This window comes from Molothrus aeneus, chromosome 4 (assembly GCF_037042795.1).
Source record: "Molothrus aeneus isolate 106 chromosome 4, BPBGC_Maene_1.0, whole genome shotgun sequence".
Lineage (NCBI taxonomy): Eukaryota > Metazoa > Chordata > Aves > Passeriformes > Icteridae > Molothrus > Molothrus aeneus.
The window spans coordinates 1,351,389-1,368,064 of NC_089649.1; the positions used below are offsets into that span (position 1 = coordinate 1,351,389).

General features: G+C 53.2%; 2 protein-coding genes across 2 annotated transcripts; both read left to right on the forward strand.

The window, feature by feature from the left end:
- The first annotated feature begins 2,065 nt into the window (after positions 1-2,065).
- On the forward strand, positions 2,066-10,396 carry PPP2CB (protein phosphatase 2 catalytic subunit beta). Its single transcript, XM_066549361.1, has 7 exons — positions 2,066-2,282; positions 6,555-6,764; positions 6,958-7,131; positions 7,347-7,436; positions 8,062-8,223; positions 9,043-9,161; positions 9,643-10,396. Exons 1-7 carry the CDS (start codon positions 2,181-2,183, stop codon positions 9,713-9,715), a joined length of 930 nt encoding a protein of 309 aa, XP_066405458.1. The 5' UTR covers positions 2,066-2,180; the 3' UTR covers positions 9,716-10,396.
- Positions 10,397-10,486: 90 nt separating this feature from the next.
- Positions 10,487-14,854, forward strand: GSR (glutathione-disulfide reductase). The gene is made up of 13 exons (XM_066548889.1): positions 10,487-10,615; positions 11,346-11,372; positions 11,600-11,688; positions 12,098-12,167; positions 12,326-12,473; positions 12,590-12,644; positions 12,724-12,823; positions 13,265-13,351; positions 13,539-13,700; positions 13,803-13,914; positions 13,996-14,127; positions 14,289-14,422; positions 14,545-14,854. The coding sequence occupies exons 1-13, from the start codon at positions 10,487-10,489 to the stop codon at positions 14,692-14,694; spliced, it is 1,395 nt and encodes a 464-aa protein (XP_066404986.1). The 3' UTR covers positions 14,695-14,854.
- The last annotated feature ends 1,822 nt before the right edge of the window (positions 14,855-16,676 follow it).

Below are 16,676 nucleotides of genomic sequence, written 5' to 3' on the forward strand. Positions count from 1 at the left end.
TTTGGGAAGCAGTGGATAAGCCCAGGCAATGCCTTCCATAGGCATTGCTGTTTCTCCTGTGTTCTGTATCACACCCTAAAAAAACCGAGTTGCAGTGGAAAAATCACAAGAATAAGAAAGCAAGGTACCCCATGGGGGGGTTTAATGTTACACAGCCAACAGCAATGTATTTTTTAATAAAATGGCCTTTTATGCCACTTTACCAGCATTGCCTTTTTAGAAGGTTCTAGCAGAGCAATGATGAGATTTTTAGAGAAGGTGGTGGAAAATCCTGCCTTCATTAATTCCCTCTGGGTGAGACTTGTCAGTTTTCCCTGCCAGGGAGCCTGATGAATGTCCCCACTGCTGCTGGGAGACTCTTCAGGCTCCATCCCTGCCACTCCTTTGCAGGAAAATCCCCAGCTGATCCCATGAGCTCCCTCTTTCCAGGAAACCACGTCCTGTTGCTCTGGGGATGCTCCTGGCTCAGGCTGTGAGGTTTTGCCAGAGCTTTGCTGAGGACCTGCCATAGGATCGATACCTCAAAACCTCTTTATTCCTGACAGGGAGCCAAGAGAAATATCTCAGCTGCATCTTTCCATTTAAGCTTCCCCTATTAAACATTTTAATGGTGGCAAGGAATCAGTAAATAGAAACTTAGCACCACAGCATGCACATCCATGTGGGCTTTGTTTCCTCAAGTTAAATAACGAGGAAACCTCCAGAAACTGAAAGATGGGATAAAAGTTGCTCAGCATTTGGTTTAAGGCTGACCTCCTGAGGCTCAGGAGGCCCTTTTTTGGGTCATTTTGGACAAGCCAGGGGTGATTTTTACTGGGGGCACTGCTTTCCTGTATGCTCTGGACTGGGAAGATTTATTGTTCCCTGCCACAAGGCTGGGTTTGTCTTATCCCACGGCTGTTCTCTGCTTCAGTGTCACAAACATGGGCAATATGGTCAGAAATGATATTCTGGAAAACAAAATCCAGAGGAGTGTGGACAGTTCCTGGCAGCTATCTTTCCTGGGAACTGGACTGGCGAGCAATTGTCATCCATAACAGTAGCCACAAAGTTGTGTTTTATGTAAATTGCTCTCTTTTATTTTGCTAGCTGTGTTTTTAGTTAGAAAATTCACTTCAGGGATGTGATGTTGTGAATCCTTTCATTTTCCCCCTCAGTTCAGGGTGAATTCCTTAAATCTGTCTGTTCTACTCAGTGGAGATGAAGGGAACTGTGACCAGCATGAGTGTTCCTGGTGGGACACCCTGAGCAGCTCCTCAGCAAAGCTCAGCCTTCCCATCTGACATGAACAAACACACCTCATGGACTTGATCTACCTTATCCTGCTAAAAATCCCAGGGAAATTTCCCCTCAGGGGTCTCCCAAAATCCCAGTTCTTGTTGTGTGGACACTCCAGATTGTGGCAGTGTCACACCCTCAGTTGTTGCATTTCTGTCATGATATTGCTGCTCCATTTGGCTACAGGGGAGACAGCAGAACAAGTTCAAAGGAGAGAAATAAACAGTACTAGGTAGGAATTCGGGCAGGTCTGTCACACTTTAAAGCTGAGGGCAAGGTGACTAGAGTGCCAGACTGTAAGCAAATATATTAATTTTTACTGCTTGTATTTATTGATCATGTATCATATTTGGCACATCATCGTACACGTGATGAAAAAAAAAACCCCTCCAGTCGTGATTATTGCCCCACAGTATTTCACGGGAATATGGCGAAAGGAATGAACACCGCGCATTCACTGAGGGGCAGACAGGGATTGTTACATTCCCAAGCCCTGCTGCCAATGCTTGCGACTCGACACGCACAGGGGGCGCAAACGCGTGTGAGGTTATCCTTTTTCCTTAGAGAGAAGGAAGCAGTTTATTCCTTTTTCCTTGGCCGAGCGCAGCCGCCATAACCTCACGCAGCCGCCATAACCTCACGCAACCGTGAGGAGAGGGAGGGCGTGGCCGGGCGGAGGGGCGGGACCAGCGGGAGGGGCGTGGCTCTGAGGCCAACTCAGCGCGCCGGAAGCGTCGGCGCGCGGCCGTGGGCGTGGCCGGAATTGCGCAGCAGCCGCGGCAGGCGGGGGGCGCCGCCATTACGCGGAGCGGAGCAGAGCCGAGCGGGCCGCGCGTCTCCGGCCGCCGCCGGCACCCACAGGCGGGCCCGGGCCTCGGGGGGCCCGCCCGGCCCCCCTCGCCATGGAGGAGAAGGGCTTCGCCAAGGAGCTGGACCAGTGGATCGAGCAGCTGAACGAGTGCCGGCAGCTGAGCGAGAGCCAGGTCCGCAGCCTGTGCGAGAAGGTGAGTGCGGGGCCCGGACGTTGGCGGGGCGGGACGGGGCCCGCGGTGTGTCCGGCGTTGGCAGACGGGCTTGCGGCCGGGGCGTATCGGGCTCTGGGGGGCGACGTGCTGCCTGTGGAACACCGGGCCTGGGGAGAGCGGGTGGTGCCCGCGGCATATCGGGTTTTGGGAGGCGGGGATGCGCCTGGCGGGATATCGGCACTGGGAAAGCGGCTGGTGCCGGTGGATTTGGGGTGAGCGGGATGGTGCCTGTGAAATATCCGCCTTTGGATGCCTGGAGCGGTTTCTGTGAGATTGGACATGGCGTGGCCAGGTCGGTGTCTCCGGAGTATCCAGCGCGGGGACACCGGGGTGGTTCCGGTGGGGTACCCGGTGTGCCGCACAACATGGAGGAGCCCCGCGCTGAAAAATCAACCCCCAGTCAGTGAGGAAACCCACTGGCTTCGAGGTGGGACCTCGGGAAGCAGAGGTGAGACCCAGAGAGACTCCCCGCCCGCTGAGGGGACCAAAACAGAAAGAGGAATGGCTGGATAAAGGACACTGTCTGCTGTTCTGGACAGGCCTTGGCAAACTGTGCTCGGGTTTGTTTAGTGGGGAATGGGAAAAACCTTTTTTTCCCATCAGGAGAAAGGTCCTCAGACCTGTGCTGGGTGTTGTCTGAGTAGTCTCTCAACACTTCAGTCTGTGACCAAGGGAAGATTTTCCTTGCCATATTCTTCCAGCGGTGATCCTAGCACTCCCTAACCCCCAGACAGCTTCTGTTTCCTTCCCTTCTTTTTCAAATTTTCAGTCCTACGCTGGGGCTGTCTGTTTTGTGACTCTTTCTCCAGAGCTCCCTCAGTTGTGAGGGAGCTGTGGCTGTTCGGGAAGCTGGAGTAGTGGCTCCTGTGTTTTGGGAACCAGATTGTGGCTGGACACACAGGAAATAGGGAGAAGCTGGGTGGGAGAGCTCAGCTGGAGGTGGGGAGGGTGTTTGTCCTTCAGGAGGCAGGTGACAGGGAGGTGTGTCATCTGTCACAGCACCTCGTTCTTCCAGGCTGCTGGAAACTGATGGAAATGACTGGAGCATGAAGGAAACACTGTGCCCTGCACTGACTTGGCTTGTTTAAGTTTTGGGGAGTGGTTGTGTCACCCAGGAGAGGAGCTTACAAAAACCTCTGGGTGTGCAGCCCTGCCACAAAGCTGGTTTAGTTGGTTTCCTTGAAATTATATTTGGAGAAATCCTCTTCTCCAGAACACTTTCTGGCACTCTTGTGTTTGGGGCTGATTTCAGAGAGGGCCAGCACAGTAGTGCCTTTTGCCTCAGGTTTCAGTGTGTGGGTGAACTGAGTACTAAAACAAAAAATCAAAATGAAGTGGGGGAAAAATCCAGAAAAATCTCAGTGTTATTTGTGTGGGTCATTCTTGGTTTAAGTATTGGCATAGTGGGCAGTGATGAGGGAAGAATTGGACACAATGGAGGTGTGCCTAGTGACTGTGTGCTCTTAAAAGTTGTTGAAATTTGCAGCTGTGGAAGTGACATTCTGTCCTCACCTGCCCAGTGGTAACCTCATTAGGGAGCTGATCTGCCCCCTGTGGCTCAGGCAGATGAGGGAGGTGCTGTTCCTCGCTGTGATAACATTGTTCCCATTCTGTTGGTGTTCAAAATGGAAATTAGCTCAAACCCTGCAGAAATTTAGAGGCTGATAGAAGGATTAATTCTGGTCACTGCTGGAGCACACAGGTGAGGGAGTTGAGAGCCATCCTGCTTAATCCAGGTTTTTCACCAAGATGATGAAATGGGCTAGGGAAGAAGGCAGGGAAAAGGCTGTCTCCTTAGTTAAACAAGCAGCCATCCATTGCCATCCCTCTCCTTGCAGCTTCTCTCTCCTCTCCTGGTTCTTGGGATGTGTAAGAGGGGACACAGTCCCGTTGCAGGCAATTCCCAGTGTTGTGCTGTGTTGTGCCTGGCAATGTTTTGTCTCTCTGTTGGTGGTGCTGGTTCAGGAGCCTCTGGGAGCACCTGGGCGCCTTGGCAGAGGCTCTGAGTGTCCCCTGCTGCCTCATTCCTGAAGGGTGAGACAGCTCCATCCCTGCCATCCCTCTGGCTCCCATCCCACTTGGCTGGTTCTCCTTCCAGCCAAGCTCCCTGAGGTTCAATATCCTCAGCCCTCTTGGTGGTACAGTAGTTTGGACTGTGGACATTGGTGGGGTCGAGGTTCAGGTGAATTTTGATCCCGAACTCCATGCCTGGCTTTCGATTCCTAGAGAAAGAGCCTCTATGGGTCAGACCAAGCTGAGGGAATGAATCTTCCAGAAGGAATGGAGTTTTTCCTCTCTCCAAGGCTCTTGAGAAGCACCCAAGGAGTTGAGGTGATGGGCAAGCTCACAGCCAGCAAATGGGCTGCTCCTCAGAGGCTCTCTGAGCACAGACAGGCAGCCATTGGTTGGGTTTATTTAATACAAGGAAGGTTTATTTAATAAAAACACCTGAAAGCTGCTGCTTTTTATCCTGACCTGGATATGGTTTTCATCCAGTGCAAGTGGGACAGATGCACAGGAAGCTGATACCATTAGTCACTGTTTTCTGCAACAAAGGTAGCTAAATTTTGACTTCTAAATCATAGTTATTTATTAGCCTCCTGGATTAAGTGAGTGCTGATGATGCCAGGCAGCCTGCTTGCATCAGAGGTTTTTATTTTTGCTTTGTAATAGTGCTTTTTATTTTAAGTCACTTGATTTCAGTGTTCACACTGCAGGCAATTAGTCATTGCTTTTTGGGGTGTTTTTATTGATGCTGAGCATTTTGAGAGTCTTGTTCTGCTTTAGAAAATGATCGCGTGAGGGCAAACTGGGGCTCCCCAGCTTGATGTAAACCAGCTCTGCAGAGTTCAAATGATGGCCTGGATGTGTCCACGTGCACCCATGAGTGTCCTGCCCACAGGGTGAGCTAAAATGGGTGCAGAGGAACAGCTGCTTGGCAGCACAAGGAGCCACTCCTGTCACCTGCCAGCTCCTCCTTCCTCATCAGGGGAAACTTCTGGGTTCTCCTAGCACTGACATTTCAGTTTGTGGGCTGGCCGCCCTTCCTGGGGTAGGTTTGAAGGGAGCCTGTTTGCCCTGTTCCTGTGAAAAAGGAGCCTTGCTGAGCTCCAGCTTGGAACAAACCCCTGCCTGTTGCTTTGTGCAGCAGCCAGAGCACAGGGAGCAGCTGTTTTGTGGGTTTATATTTGTCTCTCCCAGAGGGTGGAAGCTCTCCGAAGGCGCTGTAAATGCTTTTAAAGACATGTGAGCAGAATTTGAGTGCTACTACTGCACTCACATACAACATGTTCAGCAGTTCCAGGCACAGCCCATCTCAGCAAGTCCACAGGCAGGAGGTGACTTTAAGGATCCCTCAGGTTAGGTTCTGTGCAGAGTGCATGCTGGATGCAGTCCAAACTGTCCAAACTGCTTGGGGTGTAGTTATTCCTTCCAAATACATGTTTTTCTGAAGAGAGGCATGGCAGCAAACATTGGAATGGGAATGCAGGCATCCTCAGAGGGTATCCTTGGGAAGCAGCTCCCTTCTGGCAGCACAGGGTGAGCCTTAGCTCATCCTGAGCTAAGGAATATGGCAGGGAATACCCAGATCATCACCTGCCTGTGACTGCTCAGTGCTGGTGATCTTCCAGCCCTTTTGTTTGGATCAGATGGAGCCAACCTGTGGGTGTTCCCCGTGCCTCAGATGTGCCAGGAGCGCTGATCAGCATCAGTCAGTGAGCTGCAGGCAGCACAACAAACCTGGTATTTGATAAGGATAATGAGGTGGTGCAGATAGGCAACATGGCATGGTTGTAATTAGCAGAGGAACTGCTGGGTGTGGAAGAAGAGATGACTAAATCCAGGGATGCCATCGCTCCATCTGTGGTGGTTTTGTTGCCAGCTGGGTACAGCCAGGGAAGCTGGTTGTGGCTCCATATGTTCCAATTGCCTCTGTCTTTGCTTTCCAGTTGTATGTGACCCGCCTTTAGAAGTTGCTGAAGTGTTGTGCTTGGAAGAGGATTGGAATTTTGGTGGGCAAAATGTGCCCTGGGCAAGGAAATCTGGCCTTGCTGTAGTAAATCTGCTCATCCCCCTGCACTGGGATTTGGGAAGCACCCCTTGTCTGTGCTCACCCACCAAACTTTTTCCAGTGGTCATCTTGGGCTGTGGGGATGAAACCGGGTTTCCTGTGGGAATGCAGCAGAATAACATCACCTGCCTCTGTAGGAGCTTCCTCCCTTTGTGTCCTAAACGTGCTTTCCTTGCCAGGCTAAGGAAATCCTTACCAAGGAATCCAATGTGCAAGAGGTACGCTGCCCTGTCACCGTCTGTGGGGATGTCCACGGGCAGTTCCACGACCTCATGGAGCTCTTCAGGATCGGTGGCAAGTCTCCAGACACAAACTACCTGTTCATGGGAGACTATGTGGACAGAGGCTATTACTCAGTGGAGACAGTGACTCTGCTGGTGGCGCTGAAGGTACGGCTTGGGAAACTGGGGATAAGACCTGGGAGCTGGGAGCCATTTTCTCCTCCTGGTGATGCTGCCGTTGGCTCGGGCATGACGGGTGTAAATGGATCCATGCTAGGAGCAGAGTGCTGGGCTGCTGTGGGTGATATTCCATCACTCCTTCTTCCATGCCTCTGCTAAGGGAGGTTCTGTCCGCCCCCAGGTGCGGTACCCAGAGCGCATCACGATCCTGAGGGGCAACCACGAGAGCAGGCAAATCACCCAGGTGTACGGCTTCTACGACGAGTGCCTGCGCAAGTACGGCAACGCCAACGTCTGGAAGTACTTCACAGACCTGTTTGATTACCTGCCTCTCACAGCTCTAGTAGACGGCCAGGTGAGTCTGGCGTGAGGAAAAGCCTCCCTCCCTCCCTCCCTTTCTGCCAGCTGTGTTGTCTGACATCCAGAGAAACAGTCCCAGACAGGCTCCTGTAACTTGTGATCCCAGGGTGAGATGGCTGGCGTTGGGAATGAGTGTTAACAGAGTAAGACCCAGCTGTTTTGGAGGTCATTGCTCCCACTTAATGGATTGCTCTTTTCTTTCTGGAACAGATATTCTGCCTCCATGGTGGCCTCTCTCCATCCATAGATACACTGGATCATATCAGGGCTCTGGACCGCCTGCAGGAAGTTCCACACGAGGTAACAGAATTCAGAAACTTAAATATCTGCTGGTGGAAAATGCAAATGTTTTCTCACATTGCAGTCCATTTAGACACGTGGTTACACATGGATTATGGCCTTTCCAGGAGCTAGAGCAGATGAACATTTGGGCAAAACACACATAAGTCAGTGTGCTTTGATTACAGCAGCCTACATAAGGAGAGCTGTGGGGGTTTCACAGCTGTTTTCCCCAGAATCGTGGGAGTTTTGGGCTTTCAGTCTGACTCAAAGAGCAGGATTTGGCAGGGGAGGGAGGGTGTTTACTATCCTCAGCCTCCTCACAGAGGTGGTTGTGAACTGACAACCGCCATGTGAAGCCACATTGTATCACCATCCTTCTTCCCCAGCCAGCCCAGCCTCCCTCCTGTGGTGTTGTACCTTGTTGCAGCTTCCTGGGGCCTGAAATCGGGACTGAAATCCACGCTTGGAGCTCCGGGGGCAGCTGGAAGTTTTGTTGGGAGTGGCTGGGGCTCACAGATGTGTGCTCAGTAAACTCCTCATGTGCCTCGCACTGAGGAGGACGTGCTGGCAGTCTTGCTGCTGTAAATAAAACGTGTTTAAGCACCTTGCCAGTGGTCTAACAGAGAGCTTCTAATCTTCCCAGGGTCCGATGTGTGATCTGTTGTGGTCGGACCCGGATGACCGCGGCGGCTGGGGCATTTCCCCACGTGGTGCTGGCTACACCTTCGGGCAGGACATTTCGGAAACCTTCAACCACGCCAATGGTCTCACACTGGTCTCCCGCGCTCACCAGCTGGTCATGGAGGTAGGGCAAGCGCTGCTAGCCAGGGCTACCAACACAGGGGCCCACAGGGTCTACTCTGGGACACCTTCCACTCACAGATTTGTTGGCACCTTTTACACAGGTCAGTACCAAAGAGAGGCTTTAGTCACATGGAAACAACAACATAAAGTGACATGCTTTGACCTGCAGCCTAAATAAGGGGATGTTCTGGCCTTTCCAAGCAAATTGCCCCCTCCAAGTAAATTACCAGAGCGGCCGTGTCACGCCCTGTTTGTGGCAGGAATAATCTTTTTCCATGCTGGTTTGTTCTTGCTCTGACTGCTGCTACATCCAACAGCCTGTCCCATAGTGCTCAGCAGTCAGATGTGACAGGGATTATGCCATTTTTGGCTCTCGACAGGCTATTCTTGGATGTCTTGCTGGAAGAATGCCAGGTGGGTCAATGGAGCAGATGCCTTTTTAAAATCTAGTGCAGGTAGATCCCTTAAGCAGAACTGTGTGTCAGAAGTCAGTGGCATTCAGCAGGCAAATTGTCACTTGTGGTGGAGGAAAGCTGAAGGCATCCCTAAAAATCCCAAGGCTTTTTAGTGGTGCAGTCCATAATTTACAAGTGAGGAGGGGATGATCTCCTGTAGGCTGCTTGAAGCTGGTTTTGCCAGGTACCTGCTGCTGCTTCTTGTGGTAAAGCACCTATTTTGAAATGAAACTAAGTCAGTTGGAAATACTTCAGGAAATCTGTAGTTTCACAAGTGCCTCAGAGAGTTTCAGGCCTGAAGAGAAACTTCGGAGGGGCTGAGGTTTAACAGAGACCTTTTGTTTTTCCCTCTCTGTCCCTGGCAGGGTTATAACTGGTGCCACGACCGGAATGTGGTGACCATCTTCAGTGCCCCCAATTACTGCTACCGCTGTGGGAACCAGGCTGCTATCATGGAACTAGATGACACTTTAAAATATTCCTTGTGAGTATGGTGCCTTGGGCTGGGCTCTCCTTCTAGCCACTCTGTGAGGAATGGCTGATCATTCCCAAAGGGGTTCTTCCATGAAAAGCCAGCTCAGACCACTCTGGAATTAATGTGTGCTCTGCCTTAAAGTAAGCAGTGAGTTAAGCTCCTAAAAGCTTCTCTTCCTGGCTGTCTGGAGAGTTGGAGCTTTTGCACTTCAATCTCTTTATTGCCTAAGCTTGATGGAGAGAGTAAAAACACGTGGATTTATCTATTTGTTTTCATCTTGGTAAGATGGGGAAGAGGGTCTGAATTGTGCTTTCAGCTGCTCCCCTGAGAAAGTGGTGACGGGCTGCTGGGTCACTCTGAGTTTTAACTCTTGTTTGGGGCTTGGAATGTTTTATGTGTGCTAGCAGCAGGAGAACAAGCCTGGTGCTTATCATGGCAGTGGAAAGTGACTTGTGGAGGAGGGTAAGTGATCCCTTTTTGTTTCCTGCAGCCTCCAGTTTGACCCAGCACCTCGTCGTGGAGAGCCTCATGTTACCCGTCGTACCCCAGACTACTTCCTATAAACCTCTCCCAACCTTTGTAGAAGGAAGTACACCTGGCATTTTAAAAGAGCAACAATATTTACACGTTTCTGTAAGAAATCAGGGTTCGTCTCAACTCAAATCCCCATCATGGACCAAAATGTGCCATACAGAGGACGAAGAGCATTTAGCACAACTTGAGACTGAATTCCTTATGACACTCTCTCTGTCCCATGCCCATCAGCCCGAAAGTCAGTTTGCCTGCTGTATTTGTAGTCATTGTTTTCCTTCTGGACTGTTCAGAGAGGAAAAGGTAACACTCTAACAACACTCATCTCCTCTGATGCTTCTTTGTACATTTTTAGTTCTAGTGTTTAACTGGCATGAATTAGAGTTTGTTTTCCAGGGAAGTGCACACTAACTTCATCCCCACTCTTTATTTTATTGGAAAGACCGCTCAACTTAACTGGAGAAAGGAAATTATTCCTGCTTGGGAGTACGTTGTCATAACCCAGATAAAAGCGTTCCCTTTTTAGCTCTATTCCCGTTCTGTGCTGATCCTGCCTCCTTTTTTTTTTTTTAATTGTTTTGGGGTATTTTGTTTATTTTATTTTCTCTTTTGTTATCCCCCCCCCCCCTTTCCCCTCTGTATATTTGTCCTGGAAGTGCTTGCAATCCTCCTCGCTGTACCTGAACCAATAAACTCGCCGTTGTCAGCCCCAACACGTGGTGTCGTGCAGGGCCGGGCGGGACCGGGGCGGCACCGGGGGCGGTCCCGGGGCGGGGCAGCGGGGCCAGACCGAGCCTGGAGCGATGGCGGCGGCCGCCTACGAGCTGCTGGTGCTGGGCGGCGGCTCCGGGGGGCTGGCGGGGGCCCGCCGGGCGGCCGAGCTCGGCGCCCGGGTTGCGCTGGTGGAGCCGCAGCGCCTCGGCGGCACCTGCGTGAGTCTCTTGGGGGTGGGGGAGGGACGCGGAAGGGGACGAGCGACGCGGGGCCGGTGCCCTCTCGCTGACCCCGGTGACTGGGATGGTGGCAGAACCCCCGGGAGGGTCGCGGTGCGGGAGGTGGGAGAGGAGGAATCACCCTTCCGGTGTCCGGATGTTGTGAAAGGACCTGCCTTGCCAGGCTGAAGCAGGACGGATTCCAATCCCCCATCTCCACCAGCTTCTTCCCGGCAGTTTCCAAGCCATTTGCAGGATGCCGATGGATCCTGGATCTGTGTAGCACAACTGCAAGGTGGTAAAGCAGAACTCCAGGGCATGGTGAGCTGGTAACGAGCCAAAAAACAAACTGGTTCCTGAAGCAAGTGAGGGACAGGCTCTAATTTTATGCCCTAAATGCATTCTGCTGGGAAAATTACCATATTCCCAGAAGTGCAGGAAAACGATGGCAAACACCTTTCTGCTAGTAAATAATTTTTACATTCTGAATGGAAAAAAACCCCTTGTGTTTGAAGGCCCCACCTTCCGTATTCTCTTTCAAGGAAGTGAAGGAAAACGGGCAAACCGCAAGACCTTGAGCCTCCCAGGGTGGTTACACCCCTCTTTTTCCAAGAACCCCTAATCCTGCCTTTGTTTTCCTGAGCAGAGAGCTGGGATGTGGAATGCTCTCTGGAGCACTGCCTTGGGAAAACTGGGCCTTGACACTGAGACTTGTTCTTGTTCCCTCCAGGTCAATGTTGGATGTGTGCCAAAGAAGGTGAGGCTGTTCTGCCACTGGCTCCGGTGGTGTGGGCTGGGTCTGCTGTGGGTGCCTGCCAAATTTTAGGGAGGTGCTGGCACAGGGTGTGGGGAGGAAGCAGGGCCTCGGAGGCTGTTGAGCCATCGGGATGCCGTGGGCGCTGTGGGCAGAGATGAGGATTCAGGCAGGGGTTTTCCCAGAGTGCCAGCAGTGCTCCTGAGCCAACCTGGGGTTTGCGTGGGCAGGTGATGTGGAACACGGCGGTGCACGCAGAGTTTGTCCATGACCACGCTGACTATGGCTTTGAAACTGCGGGTGTCAAGTTCAACTGGAGGTAAGAATGGGAACCAGTTGGGAATCAGCATCTTGCAGTGAGTGTCCCACAGGGAGCATCCCACTGTCCACTTCCCAGGGGTCCCTGCCCGCTTCCAGGCTCCTGTGGGCTGTGCAGAGCTGCTTACAGGGCCAGCTGTGTTTTGGAGAACAGGGAGCCAACCTGACTCTGGGAAAGACAAACACAGGGAAGGCAGGCACAGAAATCTTGCTTTGGTGGGGAAAGGGTCACAGGGAGCCGCTTTGCCAGAGGGGTTGAGTTCACAGAATCATGGTTGGAAAAGACTTCTGAGGTCATCAGAAGTTTGATCACCACCCTGTGAACTGGAGCATGGCACAGAGTGCAAGGTTCTATCCTGAGCTCTAAGCTTCACCTGCTGGCAGTGATGGCATTCCCTGCTCTGTTCCAGAACCATCAAGGAGAAGCGAGACGCGTATGTGCAGCGCCTCAATGACATCTACGAGAACAATGTGAAGAAGGTGAGTGTGGGATGTGTTTATCCTGCAATCCTAGTGGCAGACGTGATGGATTTTTAGCCACTTTTCCAGCCCTAATGGGTGTCCTCCGACTGTGGAAACCCTGGCTCCATTAGTTGTCTCCTCATGTCGCTGTTAACCCCGTAACTGTAACCCCTAAGGCCCATATTGACATCATCCGGGGCTATGGCAAGTTCACCGCTGATCCCGAGCCAACCATCGAAGTGAACGGGAAAAAGTACACGGCTCCTCACATCCTTATAGCCACGGGAGGGCGCCCGGCTGTCCCTTCCGACAGCGAAATTCCTGGTGAGCCTGATGAAATCCCCCGGGCTCCCAGGCTGGGGAGAGGTCTGCCCAAGCAAAGCAGGCTTTGGGAGAGAAGGGGGACAGCTGAAGGGTGCCAAAGTATCTCTGCTTTGCAGGTGCCAGCCTGGGGATGACCAGTGACGGCTTCTTCGACCTGGAGGAGCTGCCCAGGTAAAGCGGGATCTATACCCCGCAGCCACCGGCGCCATCTCCAGGTGGCAATGCACAGGGCATTGTCTCTTCTCCGCAGGCGCAGCGTCGTCGTCGGGGCCGGCTACATCGCGGTGGAGATGGTGGGGATCCTCTCCACGCTGGGCTCCAAGTCCTCGCTGCTCATCCGCCACGACAAGGTAGTGCCACCCCCTGTCCCCAGCTCTCCTTCCCGCCCCGCTGCCACACCCCAGCCCTGGTGGCCAGAGTGGTTTCTGGCTGTCAGTTCCTGGTGAAGGAGGGTCTCACTTGGCACAGGAGTAGTGATGCAGGGGATGGTGGCGTGGGAGCCATGCAGAGGGTGGAGGGGATGTGTTTTAGCAGCACCCACCCAGGAGCCCCGTGTTTCTGCAGCCGTCCGTGTCACCACATCCATCCCCTCGAGCTTTATTTCAAGTCACAACTTGAGAAGAGGAAGAAAGGAAAAGAAAATTATGGAAAAATAAACAGAGAAGTTTGTTAACCACAAGAACCCTAAATCTCTTGGGTTCCAGGGGCAGGGAAATGCCAGTGGAGGGGCTGCCAGGTGGTGCCTTTGCCTGCAGATCCTCGTCTGACAGGGTTGGGGGGTCCTTGCCCAGGTGCTGCGAACCTTTGACTCCCTGATCAGCTCCAACTGCACCCAGGAGCTGGAGAACACCGGGGTGGATGTCTGGAAGCACACACAGGTGGGAGAGCACAGAGCAGCCCTGTGCCTTGTTCCATCCCTCCTGCAGAGGCAGGGCTGGGGGAAAGCTGCCCTTTTGGGTGCTGCTTGCTGAGCCGTGATTTTAGTGACATCCCTGCTTCTGCAGCATGGCTGCTGTCTCTTGTTGCAAGGCAAAAGCCATCTACACCTTCTCCTGCTGCCCTTAGGTCAAGAGGGTCACCAAGTCTCCGTGTGGGCTGCTGGATGTGACAGTGGCCTCAGTGGCACCTGGCCACAAGCCGACAGAGGCGGTGATTCGGGATGTGGACTGCCTGCTGTGGGCCGTGGGGCGGGAGCCCAGCTCTGATGGGCTGGGCCTGGAGCGAGTGGTGAGATTTGGGGTTCCATTGGGTCTCCAGAGGCTGTCATAGGGGCCCCACGAGCCCTCCCATCCCTGCTGGAGCATATGTGTCTGCTGTTTGCCATGGCAGGGTGTGCGGGTGGACCCCAAAGGCCATGTGGTGGTGGATGAATACCAGAACACCACCAGGAGAGGGATCTATGCCGTCGGGGATGTGTGTGGGAGAGCCCTCCTCACCCCAGGTACTGCAGCCCTGCCCCCTCCCCTGCTCAACTCTGTGGTGCCACGTGGCTCAGGGTCCCTGTCCCTCCCTGTCCCTGCAGTGGCCATTGCAGCTGGCAGGAAGCTGGCCCACAGGCTCTTCGAGGGCAGGCAGGATTCCCGGCTGGACTACGAGAACATCCCCACGGTCGTCTTCAGCCACCCGCCCATCGGCACCGTGGGGCTCACCGAAGGTGGGGGCACAGGGGCTGGGGACACTGCCTCAGAGCTGCTGCTTGCATGCTTGAGATGCTTTGATGTCTGGCAAGTGAGCCTTGACCAAAGGGCTTTGACTGCTCTTTTTGAATGTTCCGTGTGCATCCCTCTGACGCCTGTTCCGTGGCTTCTGCTGCAGAGGAGGCCGTGGCCATACATGGGAAGGACAAGGTGAAGATCTACAACACATCCTTCACTCCCCTGTACCACGCTGTCACCCAGAGGAAGGTGAAGTGTGTCATGAAGCTGGTGTGCACTGGCAAGGAGGAGAAGGTGAGTGGGGGCTGTTGAAGACCATGGCTGGCTGTCCTCCTGTCCCCGTGTGGTCAGCTCTTGGGCTGGCATCCAGCTCCCCAAGCCTGGGTCCCACCTGGCCTCTCATTTCTCCTCCAAAGGTGGTGGGATTGCACATGCAAGGGCTGGGCTGTGACGAAATGCTGCAGGGCTTTGCTGTTGCCGTCAAAATGGGGGCCACCAAGGCTGACCTGGACAACACCGTTGCCATTCATCCCACTTCTGCCGAGGAGCTGGTGACGCTGCGCTGAGCCTGCGGGCACCGACACCCCGGGGATGGTGGCAAAAATGTTTCACGTGTTTGCAAAAGTGCCTTACTGCTAGACGGGTGCCTGGAGGGTGTGTCTGTAGGGTGGGTGTGGCTTGCTGTGCAGCAGGAAGTAAACACGCTGATGCTGGCTGGTCTCTGCCCTTTGCTCTCTGGTGCCTGTCTCCTGCCATGCCCAGCCGTGCAGGGTGCTGGCACGGCCCATGGATGTGGTTTGGGAGAAGGCTGGCAGTGGTCAGGCTCCTCTCCTGCAATCCCTGGCACTGGGGCTGGGCAGGGAGCAGCAGGAAGAGTAGGACTCTGGGGTCCTTGGGGTGTTTGTGGGTGCTGGGGTACCCTGGATGGGCTCCATCCTCCTCTTTACCTCATGTCCCAACACCCCTGGCTCTCCAGCCTGTCTTGACATCACAGGGGGAGTTCAGGGACCAAATTCCCTGTTTCCGGCCCCATTTCCAGTGACTGGAAGCTCCAGACCCAGCTGGGAGAGAAGAGGCCTGAGTTATGTGGGGTTTTGGGGATCAGAATGGGGCCCCCCATGGTGAGCCTGAGCCAGGCACCTTCATGTCCTCGAAACAGGGACTGAGGCCTGGGTTTGGGGGACACCAGGCTCATTTGGCCAGTTTTAGGGTCCTTTAATAAATAAATCAGGCATTTTCTTTGGCTCAGAAATGAGGCAAGTCCTGCGTTGCTGGCACTTGGAGCCAACCCCACCCAGGCAGTCTCAGGGCTGTGAAACAGACTCCAGTCCTGTTTGGGAAGTGCAAGTGGGGGCTCATCCAGATATTTTAAGGCTTTGACCAGAGAGCCCAAATCCTGTATTTAAAATCAGAGAGCCCAAATCCTGCGTTTGGGGGCTCGGGGCAAACCCCAGACTGGTGAGACACAGCAGGAGCCGGGGGCAGAGTGGGGCAGACCCGGGCTGCGGGGTGGGCTCAAGTGTGCAGAGTGGGACTGGGAGCATTTGCACCCCGGGAGTTGCTCCCCTTCCTTTCCTCTCCATGCCCCTCTATCACCCAGATGCTCTTTGCAAGGAAAAAATAGAAATTATGCCATGGACAAAAGCATTGACAGCAGAACTGGATATACCTGGGCAGTGTGAGCAATGTGTGGAAGTCAAACCAGTGACCATCCAGAGGGATTTTAAATCAGATACATGCAGGTTTCATTTCACAGGAACTCCAATTTTTTTGGCACCTCTTGCTTACATGTTTCCCTGTTGGAAGAGGTCAATTAGTCTTTTTAATTACCAGATTAGCCAGCGCAGGGAAAAACAACCAGCATTCCCTGAACACCTCCATCCCTTCCATATCCATCTGCAATCAGGGGCTGATGGACAGCAGCGTGCCCTGAACAGGCTCCAAGGTGGGACTGGATGATCCTTGAGGTCCAAACCAAACCGTTTTGGAGTTCCATGGACAGTTCCATGAGCGCTCCTCGAGTTTATTTCGCATCCTGTCCTTCCTTCTGCTCTCAGCAGTTGGTGCCGCCGGCCTTCCAAAGAGATGGAAGCATCCTGGGACACGGATCGGCCCTGCCGCTCATGGAGCCGTTTTTAAAACTAAAAGGACAATATTCTGCAATGAATCTGTGATGAGGATTCCATGCTGATGTTCTACGGGGAATGGGGGAAGCAGAAAGCGATCCCTGCAAGTCTCAGTTCCCTGCAAGTCTCACTTCCCTGCGCTGTGGATATTTTGTTGCTTCCATGAGTAACACTTTTTCATCTGAAGCTCCTTGGATTCCAAAGTGAACTCGCCACCTTTTGGGCTTCAAGGCAGAGGGAATGTGAATATAGGGAAGTGATAGGGAGACAAAACTGCAGCGGTGTATGTGTGCAGGGAGAGCTGGGGTAGGAATTCTAGACAAAATCCTCTTACCTGGATGCATGATCCTCTCTTGGTCTGAGGTTTCTCTGTCTGTGGCTTTTTAGTGCATCCAGCTCCATGTCCCCAGTCCAACATCCTG

What these genes read in the sequence shown, in the direction of transcription:
- PPP2CB (XM_066549361.1), top strand. Translation starts at nt 2,181, where the DNA reads ATGGAGGAGAAGGGCTTCGCCAAGGAGCTGGACCAGTGGATCGAGCAG. An exon ending in CTCTGCTGGTGGCGCTGAAG is followed by an intron (nt 6,765 to 6,957) that starts GTACGGCTTGGG and finishes GTCCGCCCCCAG; the next exon opens with GTGCGGTACCCAGAGCGCAT. An exon ending in CTCACCAGCTGGTCATGGAG is followed by an intron (nt 8,224 to 9,042) that starts GTAGGGCAAGCG and finishes TGTCCCTGGCAG; the next exon opens with GGTTATAACTGGTGCCACGA.
- GSR (XM_066548889.1), top strand. Translation starts at nt 10,487, where the DNA reads ATGGCGGCGGCCGCCTACGAGCTGCTGGTGCTGGGCGGCGGCTCCGGG. An exon ending in ACGAGAACAATGTGAAGAAG is followed by an intron (nt 12,168 to 12,325) that starts GTGAGTGTGGGA and finishes GTAACCCCTAAG; the next exon opens with GCCCATATTGACATCATCCG. An exon ending in ATGTCTGGAAGCACACACAG is followed by an intron (nt 13,352 to 13,538) that starts GTGGGAGAGCAC and finishes TGCTGCCCTTAG; the next exon opens with GTCAAGAGGGTCACCAAGTC.